An 18,364-nucleotide genomic window follows, 5' to 3' on the forward strand; every position below is an offset into this window, starting at 1 on the left:
ATAGAAATTTAGGAAATTTGCATTTAGGAAAAAATACATAGATTTATATCTTTTGTTTAGCTACTTTCCCAATTTGTTGAAGTAATTCCAGTAGCTTTTAAACTAAATTTTATTGGATTTTCTTGATACATATTCACATAATTTGTAAAAAAAACATACTTTTGTCTTTGTAAAAACCGGCTATTTATTCTGAGTAGTTTCTTTATTTGTCTTGTTGAATTAAAGTCTCCAAAAATGTTGAATAATGGTGTTGATAATGGGTATCATGTCTTGCTCAATTTATAGAAATAGCTTTAGAATGTTATTGTTTATATATTTACTATTGGATTTGGCAAATAGTCTTAACAAATTGAAGTAGTTTTCTTCTATTTCTGTTTTTGCTTAATATTTTATTAGCAATATGTTAACTTTATAAATGATTTTTGACATATATTACTATAATCAGATCTTTTCTCTCTACCTGTTGATGTAGTGACTTACACGATAGAATTGCTGATGCTGAATCATGTTTGTGGTGTTAAAATAAATTCTTCTTTGTCATGGATAATTTTGATAATTTTTTCCACATTTAGTTAACTAATATGTTATTAGTTATTTTGCACTCATATCCAAACCATTCTGTAATTTTTTTCTTTTTTTAAAAATTTGATCTGTAGGACAATTAATGACAATTAAGGTTATGGAGGGGAGGAAAAGCAGAAAGAGGGACGGAGGGAGGGGGTGGGGCCTTGGTGTGTGTCACACTTTATGGGGGCAAGACATGATTGCAGGAGGGACTTTACCTAACAATTGCAATCAGTGTAACCTGGCTTATTGTACCCTCAATGAATCCCCAACAATAAAAAAAATTCGATCTTTAAGGTGGTGCCTATGGCTCAAAGGAGTAGGGTGCCAGCCCCATATGCCTGAGGTGGCGGGTTCAAACCCAGTACTGGCCAAAAACTTCAAAAAAATTGATCTTTATAAGATGTGATAATTAAGAAAATGCTAGGTCATATAATAAATTAGGAAGCTTTCCAAATTTTTCTCTTATCTGGAATAGTTTAAGTAACATTAAAATCATCTGTAATTTAGGTTATATAAAAGTCATTTTTAATTTAATGTATTTTTATTTTAATTGTGATAAAATACATAAAACATAAATTTCACTATCCCAATCACTTTTAAATGTTTTAAATAATGCTAAAGGCAGTTATGTTCAGTGTATACAAACCTCTACCTAGACTCATGAGTGATTTTGAGACAGAGTTCCTAGACCACACTAATAAACACTGACATGGACAATTAATGTCAGGAAGACAGGAAAAATGACTACCATAGCCCTTAAGAAAGTATTTCATACCTCCTTTCCCACTTCACTTCTTCTCTAGTATTCCCTCCAAAGCTGTGGAATGGGCTCTGTTTGACATTAATATCGCTACTGCTACTCCCTCTCTGCTTGCATTTTCTTGGTAAATCTTTGTCCATTGCTTTATTTTCAGTCTTTTTTGTCACCTTGTTTTGGGAATATTTCTTGTAAACAGCATTTGGCTGTATTTTATTTTTAACTCACCCAATCTGTTTTTTTGTAGGGAAATTCACTCTCTTCGTGTTTAGTGTAATATACGGATACCCTGACCTCCGCTGCCACCATAGAAAGCTGGCAATTCCATCAGGAGCTGCTTCCCTATTATTATTTGGGTCCATTCTTATTCATACAACCCTGCATCTAAGACAGGTTGGACCATAAAGGCATAAAAATGCTGAGTACCAGATCTTACATATTACAATGATTAGCCCCAAATTCTGTTGCTCTGATTCTCCTCTTAGGATCCTCTTCTCCAAAATGTTAGAGAAATGCTTACACTTGTAACCCAGTGGCCTCTGGACACCATTAGATTTGGTGTTCTGAATAGTCATTTCCTCCCTAACAATTCCAGGGTTGGGAGGTGGAGGTTGGTGCGGCGGGAGAAGAGATGCCTGCCATATAATTACAGCCATTGCCTGATGCCCTTGCCATCTTACTGGAGCTGCTGCCAATGCCACTAAATTGCTGACCCCAGCTGCTCTTTTCCTTTTTGGCTTAGCAAGGTGATACTTTGGCTTCTAGCAACCAACTCTTTCAAAGGGAGTCCCATAGCAAAAGGTTTCTAGTGACTCCATTCTCAATTTGCACAACTGACCTCTTCTTCTCAGAGTGTTTTTTCAGGAGTGGGTTAGGCTCAGCCTTGCACCGTACCTAGAACTGTCGGTCCCTCCCAAACTACAGGCATGGCTGCTCAGTCTAGCCCACTCAATATCTTCTCTCAGGAGCATCATTGTCACTCCCCAGCATGGCTCCCACCAGGGACCTCAGTCCTTATAACAGGTCTGCTCATGTCTCATTTCCAGCTATGAATTGAGTTAAGTGTCTTTTACCAGGAGTTGGGGCCCCCTGTAAATGCAGAGATGGGTCCGGTTATCTTCTTCAGTATCCCTGATCACTCCATGATGGTTAAGCTCTCTGAACTTTCTCTTTTGCTCTCTCTGTGAAAACTAGGAGGCTGATATTTGCTGTGAGTGAGGGCAGGGAGGCTGGATGCTCGCCCCTCAGGCTGGCTTCTCTGAGTGTGAACTCTGGCCAACCAGAAATATCCAATTGCAGGGCCATATGAGTCTATATAGTGCCTTTATGGGAATTAGCAAAAGGTGCTTTCTTTGGATGGGTGCAGTCCATGTCTGGCACAAGGCTTGGAGAGTTGAGAGGGAGCAGAATTTCAGGCCCCATTTGCCCCATGATGAGATGTTCTAATACAAGGAACAGCCAGCACTCATGGAGGCAGTGGCTCACTGCTATTGTGGAATTGAGAAGAGCCAGTTTGGGAAATCATTCTGAAGAGCCCCTCTGAACATTCCCCATATTCTTCACTAAATCAAATATAATTCATGCACTCCTTTCTTAAACTTTCCCAGATACCCTGTGGGGGTCCATGTGCTAGGATGGAGGAGGGTGGGAGGAATCAGGATGACCCCCCTATTTTCACCCTTCATTCAGAATGTGTTTTGATAAGTAGGGGCTTGGGGACAGCATAAGGGTGACTAACTGTGCCTCCCCCACCAATTAAATTTTTTTAAAAGCTGCTGTGGAAAGGAGCGAATATTAGTTTCCTGATTTATAAAAGCCAAATGGATTAAGCTCATTCATTGCCCGAGGAAACAAAAAGGAAATCTTCAATACCTCTGTGCACATTGAGAACAAGAACAATACTGGTCTTTAGAAAGCAGAAACCTAATTTGGGGGAATCAATTACCCTCTGTGTCCCTGCCTCTGTGGGCTCTCTCCCTGGCTCTCTCAATAGAGATTTCCTGGGAGGTAAAATGTGGAGAAGTTGGTCAACCATAGGCACACCCTCAGCACAGCCTGGAGACAGGAGGCAAAGAACTAGGGTGGGGTGGAGGGTAGTTGGGAGGAGTGTGCCTGGGTATCAGGCATGCGTGGGAATGGGGAAGTAGGGGACAGCTTTGGGATAAAAGTGGAGAGTGGGGCAGTACTGGGAGGGGGGTAGGAACCTGGGGCTTATAACCTGGGGGGTGAGGAGGTGCAAGGCTGGGGGAGAGCAAATCCCAGTCAGTGCAGGAACCGGTGATGGGGAGTGGAATGGTGTGGCCCAGCCTGGCTCCAGGGTCACCCACCCCCTCCTTATCCTCCCTGATTTCTTTTCTGTGATCTGCACTGTCCCACCCCAGGCCCTTGGGGCTGAGCATGGGGAGGGCGGTAATGAAAAAAGAAAGGGGATATAGGCGCCTGCCACAGTACTCATGGAGTCACATTGGCGCTGACACACAGAAGCACTCTTGGAATCTCACACACATTCCTGTGCTGGGGCTCCGGGCCTGGCACACAGTCCCCAGACCCAGAGTTACACAGAAATTCACAGAGTCCCACACTGACGACAGCATCGCCACCGGCTCAGAACCGCACCCTCCCACCCTAAATTGCACACTTGCCGCCCCCTAATCCCTGGCTCGTCTTAAACTCACAAGGGGCTCACCACTTCACACAGCCCTCTCTCTGGCATGCGGTCTCACACGCTGACTGGCGCGCTGACACACACACACACACACACACACACACACACACACACGCACACACAGTCCCTCACACGCACACACTCTGGCTGTGCTTTTGTGTTTTGTCAGAATTAATGAGAAAAGTTCCCGTGCCCTGCGGGTAATTAGTGTCCTTGGAGTTAAATAAGCTAATGGCGGGCACCTCTGGCCCAAGCAATTATGTTTGTGTATTGAATAATTGATTCAAAGGGGGGGAAGGGCCGCTAATCAGATCTGAGCATAATGAATTGATTTAATTAACAGGGGAATCTGAGGGGCCCTGGGAAATGCAGCCTTCACTCTGCTGAGGCGAGCGCGGCCGGCGTGGAGGGAGAAGCGCGCGGCTGCGGCTCCGGCTCCGGCCCGGCCCGGGCAGCGGCTGCTCGCGCGGCTCCGGCCATCTCAGCCCGGCGGCGGTCGCGCCCCCGGGCCGCGCCGCGCCCTCCCTGCCTCCCCGCCTCCCCTTGCACTCCCTGCCCGCGGGGCTGCTCTCCCGGCGCCGGTCGGTCCGTCCCGGTCGGCGGCTGCGGCTCGCGGGGCGCGGAGCCCGCGCAGGCGGCCAGCGGCAGGAGTCCGAGCCGCGCGTTCCTCTGCGTCCTGCCCGTGCCCAGCTGGAGCGGCCGGGGGCTATGGTGTTGGACCAGGAGGACGGTAGGTGCCCGGTGGGCGGTGCTGGTGCAGGGGGGTGGGAGCGCGTGGGGCACCGGGCAGAGGCTGCGAAACGGGACCGGCCGAGGCCACCCGGCTAGTGGTGGCAGCGCCCTCCACGCCTGCACCAATAGCCTGGTGCTGGTTGGCGGCTTCCAGAAGCGCGGCGACTGATTGAGTGCGTGAGTGCCTGTGTCCGCGGTGCCAGGGTGCCAGGCTCAGTCCCGGAGGTTCCTCTGCGAGATCAGAAAGTCTCACAGCCCTCCGGAGCCCCGCGGGCCCCTCATGCTCTGGACGGGAACTTCCTCACTGGCTCTTGCAGCCTTGCCGGCTTCTGGAGCGCTTCTGCTACCCGCGCCTCGGGCTTCCAGGCAGTGCCCACTGTCATCCAGTCTCCCAGACTGTCTTGGTGTCTGCGCCCCTCCTCCTCAGCTACTGCGAGAAGGAGCCCCGAGGGGGATGCCATGAGAACCTGCAGGTGCAAGAGGGTGCACTCAAACCATTATGGTTCTGGGGCTGGGACTTCATAGCTGCGGGGTGGTGACATGGATTCTTTCACTGGCAAGATTGGCGAGGACCGTGCCATCAATTCAATCTTGGGAGGTGCTTCACTGTTGGAGTAGGTGGGTACACCAATCCAAAATATCAGGTTCAACCAGAGGCTGTTTTACCTTGAAGCTAATAAAATTTAGGGTCTTTGGGGGGGTCCTTCAGTTGCAAGGTCTCTGGTGATAACTTTTCATTAGTAATCTTGTATTTTTTCTTTTTGTTTTGTTTGGACAGAGTTTCACTATGTCGCCCTCGGTAGAATGCCGTGGCGTCACAGCGCACCTCAAACTCTTGGGCTTAAGCGATTCTTTTGGCTCAGACTCCCAAGTAGCTGGGACTACAGGCGCCTACCACAACACTTGGCTATTTTTTGTTGCAGTTGTCGTTGTTTAGCTGCCCAGGCGGGGCTGGAACCCGCCAACCTCAGTGCATTTGGCTGGTACTCTAACGCTGTGCTACACTCTGAGCCTGTTTTCTTTTTCTTAAAGAACCACCATCCCCAAACTGCAGTAAGCTTGAGGTCTCACAAAATCTCATTCCACCTCTGGGTCCAGAATATACCCTTTTTACTGCCATTCTCTCAGAACTCACAGCCGTGACTGGCCTGTGGACCATGCCCAAGGCTGGAGACAGTCTATTAGTACCTGGTGAATGACGGGATAGAACGGAAGGCTGGGAATTTTGGGATTAAGAGGCAGCTGCTGTCTACAAGGAAAGGGTCTGCTGCCTGGCTTTTCTCTCTGGCCCCACTAACCCCATATACCATCCTACTGCCTCCTACTACAGTGATCTGGGAGGTGTCCTGGTTTGTCTCAGTTTTAGCACTGGAAGTACTACATCCTAGGAAACCCCTCAATCCCAGGGTAAACTTGGACAGTTGGTCAGCCTACACCTGCAACCTTCTCCTGCAACCTTCTGAGGGCTGTTGTACAGGAGAGTGGGTTGACCTTTATCAAGGGGTGAGGGCGACTTGTTTTCTGGGGCGCAGATTTGGCTTAGGTCTCCGCAAGGCCTACCAATTTATGACTGCAGCTTCTGAGAAGGCCTGTCCAGGCTCTTCAGAACAAAAAGAGGAAAAGTTTGCCAATTATGCTCTTCTCCACTCTGGCTAGTTGCAAATTGCTGTGCATTGGTTGCTTTTATGTAAATAGAGAGAAGGGCCAGGCATCTGAACACAGCCAGCAGGGATCCTGACTGTACTGCAAAGTCTGTAGGTTTACTCTGTCCTGTGCACTGTGGTGGCTACAGAGAAGGGGCCCTTGTCACCCTGAATACCTCTCTGGGCATCATCTGTGAGGCCAGCTTGTACCTTCATCTTGAAGGCAGCTGCACTGTGTTGGGAGGAGGCCCTGAGGCTGATGCACATCTGACAGCCTCCACCAAAGAGTTCTGGAATATCTAGTCTGCCGGGGCCCTTGGGCACCAAGTCCCACTGTCTCTCACCCCCACCTTCAATGCAAGAACTCTTTCTCAGAACTTTCCTGCCAGGTGCAGGGACAAATTGCTGGGACCTGCCCAGAAATTTGTAAGGCAGCCAGTAGCATCCCCTTTCTCCTCCAAGTAACCTTGGGGGTTGATCACCAGGCCTCTCCCTGCTGTCCCCACAGGCATTTCAAGGGCATTTTGGAGCACTCTTGTGTCAAAGTGAGAGAACGCACTCATCACCTGTGGAATGTACAAAGACAGTGTTCCCCCCCCAGCCCCAGGGGGTCTGAGGATTCCACTCCCAGTGGTGATGTGGGTGTGTCCCTGGACCTGGAGGCAGCTGGGTGGGGGTGAGTATGAGGGTAGGAGTTACTTGCCTGCCCAGCAATTACTTAAAAGCTGAGAGGGAGGCCACCAGATCAGATGAGAGAGGCTCCTGTCTGCCTCTGTCAATCCAGCAGCCCCCTTCCCAGCTGGGAGCTCAAGCCCCAAACCCTCCAAGACTTACTGGGCAGCTGTGAGGTTCCCCTCCAGATCATTTTGGGAGCATTGTGCTCACAGCTGGGGATGTAGAAAGAGGTGCCTGTGGGGCACAAGCATCCCTCACGCATCACAAGTCCCCTGTTGTCATCCCCTACCCGCTTCTGCAGCCTGCTGCTCAACATCTCAGGCCTGCTCCAGGCTCCGGGTTTGAGGTACAGGGGCACTGATTCCCCAAAGGGATGCCAGCCATGCAGCAGCTAATTTGGTACCTTGGAGGCTGGAGTGATCTGTTATTGAAACAAAGAGTCCCACAGACAACACGTAGACAAGAGAGTGGGAAAGTGGCCCTAGATAGTTGATTCCTGGTTTGTGGGTAAGGGCCAGACTCTGAAAGTGAGGAGAAGCCACTCCTGGAGGTCAAGAGTAAAGCAGTTGCACTTATGTAGTGAATGCCTCCATGTAGAACAGAGGTTTCTATAGTAAGCAGCTGCTCTTTGCCAGCCAGTCCTGTCCTGTGTTTGCTGCACGGTCTGGCCCCCCAGATCTGGCTAGGGCAAGATGATAGCACCAAATGTGCTGGTGGCAGCAGCAGCAGTACCAAAGCCTCCTTTGGACCCTGAGGGCATGCCTCTGCCCACAGTGACAGGAGAGAGATCAAGCTCATAGTCCTGGGGGACATTAAGTCTGAGCAAGATGATATATTTAACATCAAATATACTCAAGGACTATTAGGATTAAGTATTCAAGATGAAGGGGAAAGAGAAACCTCTGGGCTGCGGATAAAGTGTCTCAATAGAAGCAGTGGCTTTTCTGTTTTCTCAAAGCCTGACTTCCCTGTCTAGGAGGGAGGAAGATGGGCAGCAGCCCCCCATTCTCACCCCTGTCAAGCACTGGACCTCCCAGGATTTAAGGGGCAAGACCCAGCCTCCAGGTCTCCTTTGTAGCAGATAATCTCTTCCCTCCCCCACCAACTGTCTGGAGTGTCACAGTTTACAAAACACATTCACATGTATTATTCCATGCAACCTTAGAGACAGGAAGAGTAGGTCTCCTACTTCAGAAACAGGGAAACTGAGGCCCAAAGAAAATGACTTGCTCAGGTCCATTGTTGGTAATTGGCAGAGATTAAATAAAATCCCAAATGGTGGCCTTTGGCCCCTTCAGAGACTTCAGCTTCATTTCCTTTGCCTGGATCTAGTCCTCAGAAGTGACTGCTAGGACTAAGGCCCCCAAACATCTGTCTGGACCCCTTCTTGGCCTGGAGAAAAAACATTATTTCCATTCTACCTGGAACTTTATACAGGCAGGCTTCTGGGGTCTAGGAGGAGGAAAAAAACTGTTAGAATTAAAAAAGTTGGTGGCCTTCCTGAAATAGGCAATCTGGACGCCAGCCTCAGGGTTCTAAGGAGCAGCAGGGTCCAGGAGAAGAGACGGACACTGTCTCCTTTCCTTCCTCATGAGTTACAGAGCAAGAACTGTCAACTCCATAATAGTAGCAAGAATTGTTTTGTTCACTGCTATAGCCCCGGTCCCTAAAAATGGTGTTGGGCACATAATACATGCTCAGTAAATATTGTGAAATAAGAAAACCTGTGCTTGCTCAGAGAGAAGTTGAGAAAAGCTCTCCCACTGTATGGAATCAGGATGCTCTGCTCTTGGTAGTGTATATGGGGGAGGAGGCATTCTAGGGTCAGGGATAATGCTCTATGATTCAGGATGGGAGCTTTTGAGCCCAGCAGAAAGTTAACTTTGCCAAGCAATCTGGGAAACAACCAGAAACTCCGGGAAATCCTGGAAGGAAGGAAAAGAACCGGGATCAGAGAACTATTGTTTGGGCAAAAATCAAGGCTGAGGGTCTGGGAGTAACAGATGGGGTTCAGTCCACCAGACAAACATTGGAGACCAGGACCCTGAGAATGGAGAGGAGCCACGAGCCTAGCTGGGGCCGAGAGACCTCCAGGTGGCGCTGCGGAGCCAAGCAGCCTCGCGTCTCCACTCCCCATTAACCCGGGAGGGAGGGGGCCTCGGGAAATGTGTGCATTTATTCAGTGGCAGGAGTGCAAACCTCATACATTGAGGGAGAAAGGCAGCGGGAGACGACCGCCGAGATTCCCCCTTCTCTTTGAATATAATTTTAGATTGAGATTCAGATTAAATCCGAGGGGAAAACACTTTATGAGGCTGAAAGCTATGTCGTTGCCAGAGCCAGGGTTATGAGCTATCAAATGCAATTACATTAAGACAGATTATACTGGGCAAATTGAGCCATTTAGAAGGTGAGAATCAAAGAAACGGCTCTGATCCTCTCTTCCCCCTTCTCTCTCCCTCTCCCCCCTCTCTAAATTGCAGTTCGTAGTTCCTTGCAATTCTGAGGCACAAAAGTAGGTGAGACTGCTTTTGTATCCGTGAAGTGCTTCACTCCTGAATGTAATTCTAGCTGAGTGCAATCTAGGTTAAGAGCCGGACAAGCGGGTAATTAGAGCCCGCTCGCTGCTCGAGGACCGGCCGCCCCGCCGAAGCGCGTCCCGAGTCGGCGCCCTTCTCCCAGCCGAGCCGAGCTGCGGCTGGACACGGAGCGCCCGAGATGATGGTGCTGGACAAGGAGGACGGTAGGTGGCAGGAGGGGGTCCCGAAGCCCCCCCACTCACTGGGTGCCCCCCGCCCAGTGGCGCGCGGGAACACACACGCGGGGACGCAGGCTCTCACATGCCGGGTCGTGCTGGGACTGCAGGGCTGGCGGCATACAACCGGCAGGGGCCGCAGGGTGGGGGCAAGAGCCCGGGAGGGACGGGGGCGGGGGGCAGTGAGGAGCAAGCTCCGGGCCGTGCGTCCCTCGGGCCCGGCCGCCAGCTGGTGAGCTGCGCGCCGGCCGTGTGATGCGCTGCGGGGCCGCGTGGAGGCTCTGGCTCGGCTCTGATCTCCCCGCTGTGGCGGTTCGTGTTGAGCATTTCGTCTCTGCGGCTGCTCCTCTCACAGCAGCCATCACCCTTGCGCCGGCCGCGTAACCCGAGAGGCTCTGAGCGCCCAGCAAATCAGCGGCTTCGAGGGAGAGAACCAGATTCCAGAGCTTGGGGCGAGTGGGAGCGCCGGAGGACCGGGTAAACGGGAAGGCTGGTCTGGGCCCTTTGGGGGACAACTGCCTGCGAGCGTGGTCGGTGAGAAAGAGAGACACCCTTGCTCTGGCCCACTGCCTCCGTATTTCCCTGAGAGCTGAGGCGAGAGTTTGGCCTGGAGGAAGAAAGTGTCCCACGACTGGCCCGTGGCCCTTGTGCAGGAGCGGCCTGTGAGAGTGGCAGGGACCTTTCGTCGTCGTCAAGGAGCTTCCTTCAGTGCAGCCCAGAAGACTGCTAGGGCTTCCCTGGCTACTGGCAGCTACTAGCAGGTGGTCTCATAGACCCCAAAGCCTTTCTGGTGGGGAGTGCCCCGCAGTAAATGTCCTAGAAGATTGGGATCCCAGCCCCCGGGGGTAAAACCAAGTGGGTGCTCTGTGACCTAAGATGAACCCTAAAGGTTGGTGTTTCAGGCCATCCTGCTCTGTAGATGAGGCTGTGTGTTGATGTTGTAGGGAGATCTGTGTGTGATGGTTGGCACCAACACTGCCGCCTTCTTCCTATCACTGGTGAAGAACTGAAAGGTCTGTTTGCTGTGAGTTGGTGGGAATCCTCCTGGAGTAACTTGGGTGGCCATTCTCTGACCTTCTACTCTAGAACCCCTACTGGGCCTGTGCTCTCTACCCCTAGGGTTATGATGTTATTGACGTTGGTCACTAGGTGATGATGCAAATTTAAGTGACTTGCTCAAGGTCAAACAGAATGTTCACTTTGCTGCTACCATGTGCTGATGCCCCAGCTTACTACCATCTCCTGAGACATCTGGCAAGGAGGGAGTATATAAAGTGTCTGGCCTGGGGATGGCATGTGGAGAGCCCTCTCATTTACAGCCCACACAAGCTGTGTCTCTGCCTGTAGGACCAGAAGAAAGGGGGGAACTAAGTGCTTCTGGGTTGGCTGGAGTGTGCCATTGTCTTCAGTGACTTCTGTTCACGGACCCCTCCGCTGGAGCCCCAATTGAGCCATCAGAAAACTTCATAAAGAAAAGGGAAAGAAGGGGTCTGAGATCAGGCCAGATAGAGAAGGCGGAGGCCTTGACTTAGCACCTTTCATCATGATCTCTCTGTGTCACCTTGGAACAGTCATGCCCATCTCTAGACTTCACTCTCCCTCTCAGTTATAATGACAGGTTTAGGGAAAACAGTGCAGAGAGTACTTGGTGCCTGGGGATACTCTCACTATGGGGCATATGTAGAAATCAGGTACATCTTTCACTCAGGTCATTTGGCATCCCAGACTTCAGAAGACCCAGGCTCTGTATATGAGAGGCCTTAGGCCAGAGAGATTGGTCTCATGCCAACAAGATGGCACCCCCACTTCACCCAGAGTCTTGGAACTAGATGTCTGTCCAGGCACTCCAGAGTGCTTTGGGCTCTGTGATAATTCTGAGGGTTTCAGATAAACCCTCAGTGGGAATGGATTTCCGAAGGTCATTTCAGCCAGTCTCCTGCCTCTAGACTATCTGTAGTACACTTCAGCACCCTGTTTCCTTTGGTTTCTGCCAGAGCTGGAGAAGAGAGCTTGAGATGCCTCCTTGTCCCCACGGTGTCCTGTCCAAACAATTGGTGCCTGTTACCATTGATGCTACTGGACTCTGGGGTTCATTACAGCACCAGGGAGGGAGGCTGCTGGGGTCATGCCCTGCCTAGAGCTATCCTCCAAAAGCAACCTTTCTGCTCATAAATACATTCTCTACTCCTCATTAGTCTTGACTGCTCCGGTTCCAGGAAACCTTGAAGGTGGCACCTTCAACAAGAGGAGAAAGAAAGGTTCTGCATCGGGCGGTGCCTGTGGCTCAGCGAGTGGGGCGCCGGCCCCATATGCCGAGGGTGGCGGGTTCAAACCCCCCGGTCAAACTGCAACAACAAAAAAAAATAGCCGGGCGTTGTGGCGGGCGCCTGTAGTCTCAGCTACTCGGGAGGCTGAGGCAAGAGAATTGCGGAAGCCCAGGAGTTAGAGGTTGCTGTGAGCCGTGTGACGCCAGGGCACTCTACCCGAGGGCGGTACAGTGAGACTCTGTCTCTATAAAAAAAAAAAAAAAAAAGAAAGAAAGGTTCTGGATCCACTCACCTGCCACTCCAAACTGACTGCCTAACTTCTTCCTGAACACTTATGCCCTCCAAGCAGGTGGCTATCTGAGCTAGGTGGCAGCACTGCCTCCCCCTTCAGGGTCCCAAATGGTGTGTTCCTTGGGGATGCACTCAGCACCCTTTGTCTGGCTGCAAGAGGGACTCAGGGCTCCTATTAACCATCCCCAATGCCTTTTCTCCACCTGACAGCATCTTGTCGGGAGAGGCTGGGGCTCCTCTGGTTGACGTCGGGTCTGCCAGCTGCTGAGGACCAAAGCTCCTGCTCTGCTGGGCTGCAGGGCTTTCATGTTGCACTTCTGAAAGATAATAAAATATCAATCGTTTTGCCGTAGCAACGGGTTTAAGAGACTTTCTGAAGTATTGAATTGTCAGAAAAAAAACTTTTTTTTTGCTTTTAAGCACAGTGCATTATTAATAAAGTAATCCATTAGGTCGAGCAGTGAAGGGTCACCACAGAGATGGAAAGATCTGTTTTGCAAACGGTTAAACTTTGGTTTTAAGATTAATTGCTTTCATTTGGTGCCTGCTCTTGGCCTAGCTATCTACACTTTACTGGAACTCAGGGTCCAGGCTTTCTAAATGCTGCTGGGTCTGCTTGTTAGCAAGGGAGAACTGCAACTTTCCCAGAGAAACAGTCCTCCTTCCCCTGGCACCTGCGGCTTGGGCTGGTATCAGGCTATGGGCTTCAGGGGAGGCTTGCAGTCCCAGGGGAGCAGAGGGAGCTACTGCCCTAAACCCTGCCAAATTAGCTGTTGGGCTATTGGAGAAGATCCCTGCGAATAAAGGCAGACAGCAGAGGGTCCTAGAGGCCCCGGGAACAGTGAGAGCACTGGGCTGTGGGGAACCTAGTAGGAGAGGATGCTGGGGCATCCAGCAGGGGGTGCTGGTGTATTCCCAGACACACACTGGAAAAGGGCAAGTGAGTATAAATTGCCTGTGTAGAGGCCCAGCAGGGAGACTGGGGCGACCACAGCAAACAGCAGGCAGATTGTGGAACTAAACACCAGACATGATTCCTAGAGCACTTTTAATAAGTAAAAATCCCTAAGGAGAGTAGAGCTACACTGAGGAGGACCAGACAACAGTCTTCCATTGTTAATGGACTGCTAGGAGCACAGCCCCCATGGCTGACTCGGTGGATCCTCCCGAGCAGGTAAGCACCTGTGCCTGGGTACTGACCAGTGCCACCAGCAGGACCTCCTGGGATGGTCCTTCAGATGCTGGCCAGGACCTTCCCAGTCCTGGAGATGGAGACAAGGAGTGGGCCTTTATCTGTTCCATGCCAGAGAACCAGCCCATCAGCAGGAAGGCAGAGCCAAGCAGCACTACTGCCTGCTGAGAACTGGTAAAGGCCTTGTGAGGCTGGCAGGGTGGGGCCCCGATCCTGTGCTACCCAGTGCCTAGAAGATGGGGGTGCCACCATCTGCATGTACTATAACCAACCCCAGCAGCAGCCCTCCTCTACTGAGAATGAGGCATCACAAATCTTGAGCAGCATGTATGGCTGCTTTCCCTTCCTGCCCGAACTCAGCTGGGCAGAAAGCCTGTAAAGACGGGTCTCCCCACAACCCGGCCCTAGGTAAAGAAGCAGGTGCTTCTCTGTGTTCCCTGCTCTTCCATTCCTTTGCCCACACAGAGCACTAAGGGGGGACAGGGAGACAACATAAATTGGTCTGTCGTCCAGAATCCATGTCTCGCTAATGTACCCAGATTAACTCAACTGTAAATTGTCTCCTTGGATGGCAGTGTCTTGCTAAAAGTTTCCCATATGATTCATGATTTGGATTGCTTTTAACGGCTATTGGCTAAGCAGGCCAGTGACTGTACAAGGTGATGCAATTGGCATTAGCGAGGGGAGGCACGGGAGCGTATAATGCAGTCAATACTGCATTAACTACTGATGCCCAATTACAGGGAGCAGGAGAGAGCCTTTCAGGAGCATTAGGACTAGGGGATGCTGAGATCACTGGCCGCTGCTCGCCTAAAAGCTTCACCCTTTGTGTGCCGGTGCTAAGTGAGGGCACAGCCCCTCACTTGGCCTCTACGGCTGTGGGAGCTGCCTTTCTTTCTCTGAACACATCCCATGAAGATGTTTTTAGCACATGGAAATGTGCATTTTCCTAGAGCTAGGGCCTGCCTCTCATCCCTCCTGAGAATTGATCCCCCACCCCATGTCCCAGAGTCAGAGCAGGCAGCTGTCCCCGGTGCTGCCATTTAAGGAACCTCTGGGTAGGCTTCATTTGTGAGTAGGACAAAAAGGAGGTTTATTTTGGTCTCTCACCCTTGGACCAGATGAATGATGACTGATGAACTTCAGTGGGTGACCCTTTGTGGTCATGGGCCAAGGAGACATGAGTTTCTGTGGTAGCCCAGTGGGAGGCTGCCAGAGATGGGAAGTGGCTATTGCTGCGTAGGCTGAGCCATCTTTGAGCAGAACATAGAGATGTACAGCTGGAGAGGCTGACGGGAAGGGACCTGAGCCATCTTGGGGTCCTAAGCTGCTGTAGGCCCAGAGAGTTAGGAGCTCCCTCCAGAACTGTGCCGCACTAAGGGCAGAGCTGCTGCCATGTAGCAGGGAGGCCAATACTGGATTCATCTCCAGGGGCCAGAGGGCCTCCCAGAAATCCCTGATCATAGGTATTAAAAAGAAGGAGTTGGGGAAGAAGTACAGTAAAGGACATGGGTGTCCCAGGCAACATTTGACCTACTTAGAGGAATATTAGCTAGACTGGGACTGCATGCCTGGGTGTCCAAGATATGGCCCTAGCGAGCCTACAGACAGCCTAGAAGATGTGATTCTATCCTCAGATGTAAGTCGTCCTGGAAGATGCTGATGGGTGCTAACCTATCTTGGGCCTTTTGGACTGATGAAGCCCCAGAGGTATATATGGCATATAGCCCATCTCCCTGCCTTCCCTGCCCAGAGTTGAAGGGCATTGAGGAATGCAGAACAACTTCCCACTTCAGGTTTCTCTCTGTGGTGCTCCAGAGTGAGTTTTCCTGGCAGGTTCACACTCAGGATAGGACTACTCCAGTAGAGTTAACTTGTACTTGCTTGCAAGAGCTAATTTTATGCCTCTCTTCCCAACTCTGAGTTCAGAGACATCACGTTGATAGCTTGAAATCATCTGTGGTGGGAATATTTGCACCATGGAAACTGGCAAAAGCTACAGATCAGGGCTTTTCCTGAAGAGCTGGTTGTTAAGCATGTATCAGCACACTGCTAGATTGCATTCACCTGGGACTCTGGACTTACCCTTTACTGTTCGGCCACCACCATCATCCCATCACACCTACCATCTTTCTGTTGGTGCTCATTACAACCACATTGAGGGCAGTGCCTATGGCTCAGTGAGCAGGGCGCCAGCCCCATATACTGAGGGAGGCGGGTTCGAACCCGGCCCCGACCAAACTGCAACAAAAAATAGATGGGTATAGTGGCGGGCGCCTAAGCCCAAGAGTTGCAGGTTGCTGTGAGCTGTGACACTACAGCACTCTACCCAGGGTGACAAAGTGAAATTCTGTTTCTAAAAAAAAAAACAACCACACTGAGCCAACCTCTACTACCCTTGCATTCTGCCTGTGACCTGCTGCCCCCACCCCCATCATCTCAACTGAGCAAGTCTCATATGTCCACCTGGATTTGTGTTCTATGCAGACCTAGTGTTTGTTTTTACACGCTTGCTCCCCTCGTCCCCCTTGCCTGGCATGCCCTTTCCCACTTTAGTTGGCCAAGGCCTCTCATGGATCATTCCAGGCCACGCTCAGAGACACATCCATCCAACCTAGCAATAAGCTTGTCCCTCCTTGGCTGGAATGTATTCATCTCGTGTTCTGTCAAAGGCAGGAGACTATAGTGGCTGACATAAATGAGGATGAATTAAAAGCAGCTGGTATAAGAAGAGTGAGCTGGCTGGTCCAGGTTGCAGGGGCAGATGCCAAGTGTGGAAGTGTTACAGGTCAGGTCACTAGACTTATCTCATGCCCCTTCCCCTGGAGGTCGACTGGGCTTTCTTGAGTGTCCCACTGTCTTCAGGTGCAGTGTGCTATCATTATTCAGTGCACCTGGGTTCTAGTCCCTGCAGCACTATAGCCATTTGCTGTATAACTTCATATAACTTACTGGATCTCAGTTTTCTCATCCCTACAATGCCTATAATGCCTAACTAGTACCTAATGTCCATGACAAAGCAGGAAGTCACAGGCCTGTGTGAATTGACATTGGTCTTTGCACAGTTAGCGTATGCTCTCTCTGGCTTCAGTCCCTTAGGCTTTTGGGGGTCATAAAAACACAATACCTATCATTTTGCTGAATCTCTATTTAAAAGTTAAGCATTGTGTTATATACTTATATTAATTAGGTATTACTGTATAATTACCCCACAACTTAGAGGCTCAGAACAATAAACATTATTTAGCTTAAAAGTCTGTAGGTCAATGATTTAGGCTAGGCTTGGCTTGGCAGTTTTTCTCATCTCAGCTGGGCTCACTCACACCTGGAGGATGGAGGTGGATGCGACTAGATGCTGGGGGTGACAAGACTGCATGTCCTTCATTATCTAGTGGGCTTGTCTGTCTCATGCCAGAGACAGGTCTAGAGGGTGTTGAAGCACACAAGGCTTCTTGGGGCCAAGGTTTGGCACTAAGATGTTGTCACTTCTGCTGTATTCTATTGGCCAAAATAAATCACAAGATCCACCCAAGTTCAGAGGGTGGTGAAACAAATTCTACTCTTGAATGTAGCAAGTGAAGTCATATCACAGAGGGTGTAGATGATGGAAGAGGTGGAAATTGACACCATTTTGGTAATCAATCCACTAAGCATCTTCCATGTATGATCTTGTTTAATACCTATAACAACCAGTTGGGCACAGTGGCTCACACCTGTAATCCTAACACTTTGGGAGGCCAAGGCAAGAGAAACACTTGAGCCCAGGAGTTGGAGGCTACAGTGAACTATGATGATATGCCATTGCACTCTACCCTGGGCAGTAGAGTACCCTTGTCTGAAAAGAAAACAAGAAGAGTTTGAGTGATTGCTCCCAAGTCCTATAGCTCTTGAGTGCTAGAGGTGGGCTATGAGCCCAGGCTGGCTAATTGCAGAGTCATGCGGCTATTCTCTGTGCTCAGTCTGCTCCCTTTCCAGCTGTCAGACTGGGAGATGGAGAAAAAGATGCTTAGAGAGAGTTCAGGGAAGAGGGGGAAAGAGGACTTGAGTGGGAGAAAGCTTGCTGTTTGGGCAATTTGTCATGTCAGAGGCTGGCATCAGAGCCCTGCCCTCTTTCTTGAGGGCCAGCCTGGAGGGGAACAGCCTGAACTCAGCCCCCACTGCCTCTTGCAGGTTTTCCCCTCTGTCCTACAAAGCCCATGGAAGGAATGTGATGCTCCGTGTTACCAGAGCTGACTACAACCTGGGCACATATGCAGATGCAGCCAGGTGAAAATCAATTCTGTGGTTGGCCCCTCGCCTCAAAATGGGGCGGTGAATGGGCTGGTGAGAGGCCTGTGTACATTCATAAACCAGCTGATTGAAAAGCAATATTTCAGATAAATACAAGCCAGCGATCTATCAGTGGTTGTAATAAAACCCAGGCTTCAGGCTGTGATTTTATTTTGAAATAATAAGAATTGCTTGATTCTTTTTACTTGAGTTACCATGGTAATTCCAGCGTGGAGCAATGTTATATTGATTTAGAAAGTGGACAGTAATATTTCTTTTGTGTTATTCTGTTTCTAGGCCTTGATTTCTAATTTCCACTTGGAGATTACTTTTATAAATTTCTTAAGTCCTTCCACTTTTTTTTCTCTCACAGTATAATTTTCCTCTCATATGGCGCTATGTTCTGAGCTTATTGGTTTGCTCTTATTTTAAATTAAACTTACTGGTTTCAAATATTGAAATGACATCTTTGTCTGTGTCTGTACTTTGGTTTAGCAAAATATTACAGTCTGACGCTTTCTGCTTAATAATTTAAGGGAGGCATTCTGTCG

The 18,364-nt window shown here is 50.0% G+C and overlaps 1 protein-coding gene across 3 annotated transcripts in view; it reads left to right on the top strand.

The window, feature by feature from the left end:
• Positions 1 to 4,120: 4,120 nt before the first annotated feature.
• The window catches only part of LMO1 (LIM domain only 1), a 39,146-nt gene continuing 24,902 nt past the window's right edge, over positions 4,121 to 18,364 (top strand). The window contains exons 1-3 of one of the 3 annotated variants that reach the window (XM_053561366.1): positions 4,121 to 4,189; positions 4,333 to 4,719; positions 9,523 to 9,782. In XM_053561366.1, coding sequence (XP_053417341.1) covers positions 9,758 to 9,782 — 25 coding nt within the window. In that variant the 5' untranslated portion in view covers positions 4,121 to 4,189; positions 4,333 to 4,719; positions 9,523 to 9,757. Of the gene's footprint in view, positions 4,190 to 4,332; positions 4,720 to 9,522; positions 9,783 to 10,128; positions 10,272 to 18,364 lie in introns of those variants that run through there. The other 2 variants (XM_053561367.1, XM_053561368.1) reach the window with 2 other exon arrangements.

Source organism: Nycticebus coucang, chromosome 14 (genome assembly GCF_027406575.1).
Source record: "Nycticebus coucang isolate mNycCou1 chromosome 14, mNycCou1.pri, whole genome shotgun sequence".
Taxonomy (NCBI): Eukaryota; Metazoa; Chordata; class Mammalia; order Primates; family Lorisidae; genus Nycticebus; species Nycticebus coucang.